Source organism: Neovison vison, chromosome 7 (assembly GCF_020171115.1).
Source record: "Neovison vison isolate M4711 chromosome 7, ASM_NN_V1, whole genome shotgun sequence".
NCBI classification, from domain to species: Eukaryota; Metazoa; Chordata; class Mammalia; order Carnivora; family Mustelidae; genus Neogale; species Neogale vison.
The window spans coordinates 152,996,983-153,009,046 of NC_058097.1; the positions used below are offsets into that span (position 1 = coordinate 152,996,983).

A 12,064-nucleotide genomic window follows, 5' to 3' on the forward strand; every position below is an offset into this window, starting at 1 on the left:
AAGCGGTAGTCCAGAGATAATTTTTAAGTTACAAAGTAAACACTAAAGAAGATTTAAAAAAAAAAATAAAAACAGTTAAAAAAAAACAAGATTTTAGAATAGTTGGAGAAAGAATGTAGTGGAACTTGCATATTATATAAAGGAGGTTGATTTTAGTGGTCTAAGTATAAAAGAATCAGTGTAGGTATTATGTTCCTCTACAATCTGAAAAAGGATCTCAAGTTTGTCTATTCTGCCCTGGACAGTATCAGGTGGCTAAGGAAGTCATGTGTTCTGACTTTTCTATAGCCAAGAATTTAATATTTCAGTATCTTCTCTGCTCTTCTAATTTCCCTCTGTTTCTTCTGACTGCTTTTTAACTTAAAGTCAGTATCCTGTGGGATTATTAAATATAATAATTTGTGTATTTATTAATTTACTCATGAAGTCTGATGATACTCCAAAGTATTCACGGGACTTTCACATCACATAGGACCAATAGATGAGCCATGAAATCCATAAGGGGGGGGGTATTTACATCAAATATCAGCCCTGGTCTTTAGAACGGAACATTTTCACTACCTTATCTCGGATGTGTTTGGTCTTTACCCCATAGACAAGGGGGTTGAAGAAAGGTGGAACCAGTAGGTAAAGGTTGGATAAGGTGATGTGTATATATGATGGAATATATGATCCAGACCTGTGGGTGAAAAAGGAAAAAAAAGCCAGGAGATAGAACTGGAAGAAGACACATATGTGGGGAACACAGGTATTAAATGCCTTCAGACGTGCCTCTTTCTGCGGCAGGTGGAAGACGGTGATAAATATTTGTACATAGGAGAGGTTGATCAAAATGAAGTCCAGGCCACCAACAATAAAGGCTCCAAGGAGACCATAGAATTTGTTGATGGAAACATCTTCAGTGGCAAGCTTCACCAGGGCCATGTGTTCACAGTAGGTGTGGGATATTAACTTGGTTCTGTAAAATTTCAGACGACACTTTATGAGCAATAGGCATGGGATGACCAGAATGGCAGGCCGCAGTGTCACCCCAACAGCAGTGTGTGTGACTAGCTGTCGGGTGAATATGGTAGCATGTCTCAGAGGATAACAGATTGCTACATAGCGGTCCAGAGCCATAGCCAGCAAGACCCCTGATTCGATACCCTGAAATGTGTGGATGAGCCACATCTGAAAGAGGCAAACATCAAAATAGATCTCTGGCAAGTGGAACCAAAAAATTCCAAGCATCTTAGGGACAATGATGGTGCTAAGTGCAATGTCTGTAGCTCCCAACATGGCCAGAAAGATATACATAGGCTCATGGAGGCTGGGTTCAGTTTTGATGATGATCAAAAGCAGAAAATTTCCCGCCAAAGCAATGATGTACATAGCACAGAATGGAATGCCTATCCAACACTGTATAGTCTCCAGACCAGGGATCCCAATGAAGGTCAACACAGAGGGCATGAACACGGTGCCATTTGTAATAGGCATGGCAGTTCAGGGCCTTTTAGAGCAAAGGGCTATAGATTGCCAAACTGTGATTCTATGTATTCTAATATATCTTATTCTTATCCAGCCATACAATTACTGAATGAAAAAAGTAGGAGAACCAACTTCATCGGCTTATTTTTCATTTTTTAAATGAATCTGGAAATGTCAAAGGAAAGATCAAAGTATGCACGTGAGTCAAATCATCCACCCACACTAAGAGTTATCCACTGCACGACAATTGAGTATTCGGACACCATGACTATGATGAGGCTAGTATAATCAGACTGCTGAGTGGTGGTGTCCTTCCTCCCCCAAACCATCTTCTCTTCCTTCCAACCTGGTCATGGAAATCAGAGAGAAAAGAATAATAGGAATGATACTGTAGACAGAGAAATATCAAAGCACGAAACAAGAAAATCCACTGTACCCTAAGCCTGACTTTTCTCTAGTTTTCTCTCTCCTTTTTATTCTCCTTTCACTTCATATTAGCAAAGCTGGTTATTTCTGTAGAACATACCGACACTTCTTTGACAAAGAATCAATTGAAGTTCCCTTTATAGAGTTGAGACGCCATTAATGGGGTCCTAATGATTCTCCTCACCTTGAACTTCCTGATCACCAAGAGATTTCCAAATATGCTATAGCTGTGGAAATCTGACTCCATGCAATGGCAGGGGCATAATTTTGAATGGCAATTGCAATTCAGGACACAAGTGTTGAATAAGAATACTTCTGTTAGATAAGCACCCACAGCTCCTCAATGCTCTTTTTTGCACATATCATACAGGAAGGACAGTATGACAATATTAAATAAAATCAAAAGGGTTAAAGAGTACCTGGTATAAAAGAGAAACCGTAGGTATCTCAACCGGAACGGACATAGGGAAGAGGCTGAGGTGATGTGGGGGGAGGTGATGGAATGAGATTGGGAGCCCAGGGTTGGCAGAGATGATCCTTGTGTAGACATTGAGGCTGCATAGCACTGAAGGAACTAGAAAGTTCTAATTTTAATCTTCCACAGAAGCTGACACAAGAAAAATGTGAGGGAGTGGGGCTCTTTGAGAATTATCCAGGTGATTCCATGGAGGATAGTTGCCAAACACATAGGTACAGTCAGGTGGAAGTACCTGGGGAGTCAGCAGAGACAGGAAAAGAAGCCTCCAAGACAGAATTCTCATTGCAGTATGTAGGCTGCTGCCAAGTACACTTCACACTCCCCAACAACTGCACACCAGCAACTAACCCTAGTTCCGTTAAGGCGCTGACAAGATTATGCATGGGTAATTTATTATTTAAAGTGAGTAGCTGTCTGACTCTAAGTGAAGCTGATCCATATGTCTTCAAAGTGTTGTTTTCTTAAGCATTTTGAAACATTTGCCCAGAGATCAAGTCACACCCTCCAAATATTAATCTGAGGTTTCTCCCTGGACCCCGACAACCCTAGTTTCTACTCAGAAATTTTAAATTTGGGACACTGTGGAAATTATTCTCCCACATCATCCACCCACAGCAGCATTCCTGGCAGCCCACTGCATGTGTGCGGAGGCCTTTGCAAGCCTGCCCTGCCTGTCTGCTATGCAGCCCTCACTCTCAGAAAGACCTCCTCCTGGAGAAGAAACACATTCCCTGCAGGCACTGTCCCCTTTTTGAGTTATACATCTTCAGTTATAATAGCACAAGATTCAAGTTACCCATGATCTGCTCTCCTTCAAGGAAAACAGCTGCACTTCTGCCCACCTTCTCTGGTGGCATGCTGCTAACTTTCTTAACCTCCCAATGTTCTAAAGCATATCCTCCAGTCCATCATGACTGCTGTTGAATTGTAGCTCAATTCTTCTAAACTTCAAAGTCAGACTCTATCAAAAAAGTTATTTGTACTCTTTCTTTCTATGATTTGTAAGTTTGCTTCTGGAATCTACATTCACTGACTCTACTTGTGTTCATCCCTCAACACAAAGAATTTCATGCCCAGTTACCCAGCTACTCACTTACTTAGTATCCAGATGCAGTGGTGGGAAGTGAATGGAGCAGGAGAAGGTTGCTCTTTGCTGGTCCCAGCGCTGGAATATCTGTGTGTTTTGACATAATTTTCCCTGATGACCAAACTTGATAAGCTTTTGCAAATCTTGAGACATTTTTTACTCCCTGTGGCAAAGAAGGATGGTTAGAGCCAGAGGAACAGCCACCATTTCTCAGGAGGATCATCTTACTCAATTCCCAGGAGACCGGAAATGTATCTAGTGCATCCAGGAGCTGACCATGTTGAAGTAGGTTCTCTTGGTCAAACAGCACAGTGTGTTCACACTTCCACAGATTGGGATTCCTCATTCTCACTTATATAATGGAGAAATGGAACACAAAATGGGGAATGCATAGCATGGGACTCCATGTCTTGCCTGAGCAAAGTGGCCAACTTTATCTATGCGTTTTAAGGAGAGGAAATTGGAAATAAAACAAATGGGAGCCTCTTCTCACTTATCTCTCACATACTCTTGGCCATCCCATGGAGATTCAAAGGGTTTCCAGATGCAGTACTGTGATCCCAGGGAGGAGGATGTTTGCAGGTTGTGGGAAAGAAGTTTGGAAGTGGGAGGGAGCCTATTGCATAGTCAGCCCTCTTGTTCATCTGTCTGATTACCGGGCTATGCTATTTGTTTGTCTGCCTTTAACTTAAGGTCATCACTACCTGCTCTTAAGAAAGTATGCCTTTTGGAGTAAGTCCCTAATTCCTTGCATCATAGACAGCGCATATGCCACAGAGACATGTACCTCCACCCATTAGCTGGTCCATGTGGTTTCCTATATTACCCTGGACTCTGCATCTAATTACCTGCAACACTCAGTTAAAGGGAACCTCAGAGGTGGGAGTGAAGCAGCTCTTCAGTGACTGTGCATTCAGCATGACTTTGCGGGCAGCTCTTCTTTATACCTTGAAAAGTTGCTACGTTCCTGAATCTGCAGCATGGAGCAACTCTGACCTGGAAAGGAGAAAAAAGGGCGTGCTAAATACCAAACGGATCCATGTGTGGATTAAAATCTCTTGGACCAGGCCCTTGTGTTTCACATGGAAGTTCTCTCAGTAGACCGGCTTTGGTTTGTTCATCAAGGAGAACAGGAAGGATGATATTGTGCTCTGACAAACCACCTCTAGGGATAGCAAAAGTAGATTTGATATAATCTCCAGCCCTGGTCAAATGCCAATGCTAATGGCACCAGTTAATGTGTTAGCGCGTGTGCACATTCCACTGGTGACCTGAGAGAAACGGAACGCCACAGGCAAAATATATATATATATATTCCACAATGCTGTGAGGTCATTTCAACAGCTCATGGTGGGAAAGAGCCAACTTTTGGAAGGAAATAGCTCTGTTCCTTCCTAGTCAGGACTGAAACTTGGGCTGTTTATGCTTCTGGATATTTATTGTAACTCACCAGAGCCTCATGTCCATCACTGGTAAAATGAGAATAATGCAACAGACACTCTTTTTCCATTTTTAAAAAAATATTTTATTAATTAATTTATTTATTAGACACACACACACAGGGAGAGAGAGAGAGAGAGCACAGCAAAAGCAGGAGGAATGGCAGGCAGTGGAGAAGCAGTCTCTCTGTTGAGCAAGGAGCCTTATGTGTTGTTGTTGGATCCCAGGATCCTGGGATCATGACCTGAATCAAAGGCTTTACCTACTCAGCCACTCAGATTCCCCACAACAGATGTTCTTATTTGACTTCTGAAGTGACCTCTGGAGCTCGCTGCCACTCTCCGTAGCCAGACACACACCAACTGATGCTCTAGGGAGTTAAGTTGGGCTTCCCTCAGCCTTTCCTCATCTGCTGGATTTTGAATTGTCAATAGTCAGCTGTCTTCCTCTAAATTCAGTATATGCATGCTAGTTTTGTTTTTATAATCATATGTGTCAATTAAATATTTGGTAAATAACAGAAAAAGTCAATCAGTGTTACTTATCATGTAATCAAAATAAAAATATTATGTGATCATTTCAATAACTACAGAAAAAAAACATATGAAAATATTCAATATACATTTATTTAAAAGCCATCAGAAAAATAGGAGTAATGGAGAACTTGTTAAACTGACCCAATGTATCCCTGAGAAACATAGCTAATATACTTAAAATTATTAAACCGAAGTCTCCATTAGATTGAGAGAAAGGTCTGGATGCCCACTGTCATACCTTCATTCAACATTTGTACACAGGTCCAAATCATAGCAATGCTACCATCATATTCTATTATTTTTTATTTCTTTCTCAGAAATATCACAGAGTTATCTACATTCTTTATATTTTGGCTATAGTCTAAAAATTCATATGTTTGCCATTTTCTTCCCTTGGAGGGATAATGTCATCAAGTACTCAGGATGCACAAAGGTAACCACAACTTCCTGAAATATTGAATCTCCTAATATGGAATTCAAATGAATTAATTAAACGTTTATTATCTTTTTAAACATCTTTTTTCCTTGTCTAATATCCACAAATGTGTTTTGTTCCTTCTATCATGGTATTTGCCATTTCTTATTTTATATACTTCATGTTCACGTGAATTTTACTAAGCACCAAAATGTTATGACTCAGATTTATTTGGTTTTTTTTCCAATTTATTTATTTTCAGAAAAACAGTATACATTATTTTTTCACCACACCCAGTGCTCCATGCAAGCTGTGCCCTCTATAATACCCACCACCTGGTACCCCAACCTCCCACCCCCCCGCCACTTCAAACCCCTCAGATTGTTTTTCAGAGTCCATAGTCTCTCATGGTTCACCTCCCCTTCCAATTTACCCAAAAGCACATACCCTCCCCAATGTCCATAATCCTACCCCCCTTCTCCCAATCCCCCTCCCCCCAGCAACCCACAGTTTGTTTCGTGAGATTAAGAGTCACGTATGGTTTGTCTCCCTCCCTATCCCGTCTTGTTTCATGGATTCTTCTCCTACCCACTTAAGCCCCCATGTTGCATCACCACTTCCTCATATCAGGGAGATCATATGACAGTTGTCTTTCTCCGCTTGACTTATTTCGCTAAGCATGATACGCTCTAGTTCCATCCATGTTGTCGCAAATGGCAAGATTTCGTTTCTTTTGATGGCTGCATAGTATTCCATTGTGTATATATACCACCTCTTCTTGATCCATTCATCTGTTGATGGACATCTAGGTTCTTTCCATAGTTTGGCTATTGTGGACATTGCTGCTATAAACATTCGGGTGCACGTGCCCCTTTGGATCACTACGTTTGTATCTCTAGGGTAAATTCCCAGTAGTGCAATTGCTGGGTCATAGGGCAGTTCTATTTTCAACATTTTGAGGAACCTCCATGCTGTTTTCCAGAGTGGTTGCACCAGCTTGCATTCCCACCAACAGTGTAGGAGGGTTCCCCTTTCTCCGCATCCTCGCCAGCATCTGTCATTTCCTGACTTGTTGATTTTAGCCATTCTGACTGGTGTGAGGTGATATCTCATTGTGGTTTTGATTTGTATTTCCCTGATGCCGAGTGATATCGAGCACTTTTTCATGTGTCTGTTGGCCATCTGGATGTCTTCTTTGCAGAAGTGTCTGTTCATGTCCTCTGCCCATTTCTTGATTGGATTATTTGTTCTTTGGGTGTTGAGTTTGCTAAGTTCTTTATAGATTTTGGACACTAGTCCTTTATCTGATATGTCGTTTGCAAATATCTTCTCCCATTCTGTCAGTTGTCTTTTGGTTTTGTTAACTGTTTCCTTTGCTGTGCAAAAGCTTTTGATCTTGATGAAATCCCAAAAGTTCATTTTTGCCTTTGCTTCCCTTGCCTTTGGCGATGTTCCTAGGAAGATGTTGCTGCGGCTGAGGTCGAAGAGGTTGCTGCCTGTGTTCTCCTCAAGGATTTTGATGGATTCCTTTCTCACATTGAGGTCCTTCATCCATTTTGAGTGTATTTTTGTGTGTGGTGTAAGGAAATGGTCCAATTTCATTTTTCTGCACATGGCTGTCCAATTTTCCCAACACCATTTATTAAAGAGGCTGTCTTTTTTCCATTGGACATTCTTTCCTGCTTTGTCAAAGATTAGTTGACCATAGAGTTGAGGGTCTATTTCTGGGCTCTCTATTCTGTTCCATTCATCTATATTTCTGTGTTTGTGCCAGTACCATGCTGTCTTGATGATGACAGCTTTGTAATAAAGCTTGAAGTCCGGAATTGTGATGCCACCAACTTTGACTTTCTTTTTCAATATCCCTTTGGCTATTCGAGGTCTTTTCTGGTTCCATATAAATTTTAAAATTATTTGTTCCATTTCTTTGAAAAAGATGGATGGTACTTTGATAGGAATTGCATTAAATATGTAGATTGCTTTAGGTAGCATAGACATTTTCACAGTATTTTTTTCTTCTAATCCAGGAGCATGGAAAATTTTTCCATTTTTTGTGTCTTCCTCAATTTCTTTCATGAGTACTTTATAGTTTTCTGAGTATAGATTCTGTGCCTCTTTGGTTAGGTTTATTCCTAGGTATCTTATGGTTTGGGGTGCAATTGTAAATGGGATTGACTCCTTAATTTCTCTTTCTTCTGTCTTGTTGTCCAAAATACTAGCCAATAGGATTCAACAGTACATCAGATTTATTTGTTTTATTCAACAAGACTTTATTTCCCAAAAAATATCCTCCACCTCTGCCATTTGAACACTATCATCCCCTCCATTTTCTGTATTGGTATGTTTTCTTGTTTTTTTTTTTTTTTTCTTTCCTCTGACTATGTCTAAATCCAACATTGGAGATCCCTGTATTTCTCTCTGTAGGTTCATTTCTTTTCAGTCAGCATCTCATTGGTTCACTTGTTGCTTAAATGAAGAAAATTAAACCAGATAGCTATTGTTGAAGCATCCTGACAGAGGTTGAAGGGACGTGGGCAGAGGATTAGCAAAGAGTGAAGATCTGAAATCACTGTTTTAAAAGTCAGTCTCTCCTCTTCTAGTTTTGTGTTTCACTCATACTTTATTTCAGGATCCATAATGATTATTCATGACATCATCTTTGTTTATATTATTAATATGGGAATAAACTCTTTTCTATGCAGATATTCTCTATACTGATGTTGCATAGTACCTCAAGCCCTCAGACTGGTTCCTTTGGAATACCCTTGATCAATAGCAAGAAAATGTCTGAGGTGTTCATTTTCCAAAGTCATTTTTACGGAGGTTTTAAGAAGTCTCAGGCGTTGATTGTCCCATGTACTGTGGAATCAAGTATAAATAAGATATGGGTTTTATACTCAAGATACTTGCATAGACAATTACTAGTTGAATTAGATTTCTATGTGTTCATTTCTGGAATTTCAACTTACACATTTGGGTGAAACTCTAATTAGATAAAACCATTTACATGTGTGTCTATAGAAGGATTATTTCTGTGTAAGTACTGATCACATTTTCATTCCTGAAAAAAAAGCATGTCAGTGAATGAAAGAAGAGACCACAAAAGATTTACACTGCATGAGTCAAATTTGTAAAATTCTTGAGAATACAAACTACTCCCTAGTGACAGAAAGTAGATTGGAGGTTTTTTGGAGGCCTGCCAGGGGTATAAGGAGGTTCAGTAAGAATTGGTCAAAAAGGAGCATTGGAAACTTTTAGGAGTGGTGTTTCAGTTCATTATCTGAACTGTTGTGATGGATCCATAGGTGTGTAGATGCCAAAATTTATCAAATCTTATACTTCATGTATGTGCAAATTTATTAAATGTGAACTATTTCAATAAACTCCAAAAAGCACATGCAGGCATATTAGTGAATAGGCTTAACTTTTCTATAAATCTTTTTAGTATATTTTTCCTACACATATTCATCACTGTTTATAGTCTATATCCATATCTACTTGGTCTTGTTCATATCATTATCATTGCTTTTACATCAATTTTATATTTAACAGTATTTCAGATAGTATAGACAAACAGAGGTAAGTGATTCCAAATGTATCAAAATAAAGATAAAGAGTAAATATTAGAAACTGAGATAGCCAGAACTATAGCTGTGGGTTAGATTACCATTTTGAGAATATTGATGTATGACATGGTCATTGGAAGAAATTGGAATTATCCTAGTTTCTATTATTTGGTTTCTACATAGGTCTAATTGTAGCCAGACAGGAACCCCTACGTTTAAATAAATAGGACAAATACACAGGAATAACAGAAAATTTTGAATTAAGACTATAGGTTCTTCCTTATGTGAAAAGTAAACCATTGTTCTGTGATATATAACAGTTGTTGAATGTCCCATTCACTTATGAGCATCTAAAATTAAACAATTTTGGACATGGGTATTTCTGGAAGATATTACCTTTTCACCACATTGATGTTCCTACATTAAATGAAATTAAAGTATCTGTAGAATGAGCCAGTAATGATCAAGATGGTTTTTTAGAGAAAAATATTTTCAGGATATGGTCACGAATTTCTTTGGTCTTCACGCCGTAGACTATAGGGTTGAGGAAAGGAGGGACTAACAGGTACAGGTTTGATAAGAGGATATGAACATATGGTGGTATGTGAGCACCAAACCTATGTGTGAAGAAGGAGAAGAAGGCAAGGAGGTAGAACTGTAAGAAGACACAGATATGCGCAATGCAGGTATTAAAGGCCTTGAATCGTGCCTCCTTCTGGGGCAACTGAAATACAGTGATAAAGATTTGAATGTAAGACAAGGTGATGAAGATTATGTCAAACCCTAAGATACAGAAGGCAACAAAAAGACCATATATCTTGTTGATGCGGACATCTTCAATGGCCAGCTTCACGATGGCCATGTGCTCACAATAAGTGTGGGAGATCACTGTGGTTCGGTAGAGTTTAAGACGACATTTGATGAGCACCAGGCATGGTGCTCCAAGAATTGCACCCCTAAGCGTCACTGCAACTGCAATGTGAATCAAGAGTTGTTGGGAGAAGATAGTGGTATGTCTCAGGGGGTCACAGATGGCCACATATCGATCTAGGGCCATTGCTAGCAGGATGCCTGATTCAACTGCCTGGAATGAGTGAATAAACCACATTTGTAAAAGGCAGGCTTCAAAGGAAATCTCTGGCAAGTGGAACCAGAAGATGCCTAACATTTTGGGAAGAATGCAGGTGCTAAGTGCAATGTCCGTGGCCCCCAGCATGGCCAAAAATATGTACATGGGCTTATGGAGGCTGTGCTCATATTTGATTATACCCAAAATTAGGGAATTCCCAATCACAGCGATGAAATACATGACACAGAATGGAATCCCAATCCAATGCTGCACTGACTCCAGCCCAGGAATGCCAGTGAGTGTCAGGATAGGGGGCATGAAGACGGAACCATTGGGTATGAGCATGATGATTTGGTCTGTAGAATCAAGTAGTAGTGTTGCTGTTTCATCTTCTATTCCTCATCAAGACTATGAGAATAAAAAATAAGAAGAAAATACTTTATTTTAACAAAGTATACCTTAGTCAGATAATGCATATTTCATCCTCTCGATCCTATATATATGTGAAAGATAAGTGACATGAAATCTTCTAAGCCTAGGGTGCATGGCCTTTTGATTTGATACATTTGCATATTGCACTTTGAGTTCCATTGTAGTGTTAGCCAGCACTCTATCACATTGCTTTGTTATGTTTTCTTTCTCATGGTTGGAAAAATGAAGATCTAGTCTCTTGGTAAGTTTGGTGTTTTTAATACATGATTTTTGTTTGTCATCACTATCCTGTGCCTTAGATCTTCAGAACTTATTTATCTACTAATAAAATAACCCCTCTCTTTTCTTGTCCTTCAGCCCCTGTTACACATAATTTTTATTTTTAATTTTTCCTTATTCAGCTTTTTGAACATTCCACATATAGTGATAGCATACAGTGTTGGAATTTCTCTGTCTGACTCTTCTCACAGATCATAATGTACTCAGAGTTCACCATTTGGTCACAAATGGCTGAAAACTAGTGAAATATCAACTCAGTTCCATTACAATGGCTGTCATCATTCAGAGATAACAAGTGTTGCAGAGGAAGTGGAGAAGAGGGACCCATTGCACCTAGTTAGTGGGAATGTTTGTTTGCCAACCACTAAGGAAAGCAATGTGGAAGTGCATCAAAAACTTAAAAACAATCTACATATAATCCAGTAATTCCACCTCTGATATATATACACACACACACACACACACACACACACAAAGGACTGGAAAAGAGGAATATTGAAGAGATATATTCAGTCTCTTGTTCACTGCAGCATTATGCACAATAGCCAAGATATGGAAAAAACCTCAGTGTCCATCAACAAGTGAATGCATAAAGAAGACGTGCAATGGAATATCATCCATCTTATTGTATCTTTTCAATGAATCCTTTCAAATTTTCTCTTTTCAGAAAATCATTGTAAGATCAACCATCAGGTCGGTGTTTCAACATGCTTTTATCACTTTCAACGACAAAAGTTAAATGGATAGGGCGGTTTTTTCTATTCCATGACTAATAGAACAAAAAGAGTTTCCTTGTATCTTGTGCTTTCCACTCATCATATGTGCTTTTGTTGTGACCTGCTAATTGGACCTGGAAAAATTTATTTAAT

At 39.3% G+C, this 12,064-nt stretch overlaps 2 protein-coding genes across 2 annotated transcripts; both read right to left on the minus strand.

Annotated features, from left to right (window-relative positions):
• Nucleotides 1-525: 525 nt before the first annotated feature.
• Nucleotides 526-1,476, minus strand: LOC122913532 (olfactory receptor 52A5-like). Its single transcript, XM_044260225.1, has one exon. It carries the CDS (start codon nucleotides 1,474-1,476, stop codon nucleotides 526-528), a length of 951 nt encoding a protein of 316 aa, XP_044116160.1.
• An 8,402-nt stretch (nucleotides 1,477-9,878) lies between these two features.
• On the minus strand, nucleotides 9,879-10,829 carry LOC122914168 (olfactory receptor 52A5-like). Its single transcript, XM_044260801.1, has one exon. The coding sequence runs from the start codon at nucleotides 10,827-10,829 to the stop codon at nucleotides 9,879-9,881; it is 951 nt and encodes a 316-aa protein (XP_044116736.1).
• Between the last annotated feature and the right edge of the window lie 1,235 nt (nucleotides 10,830-12,064).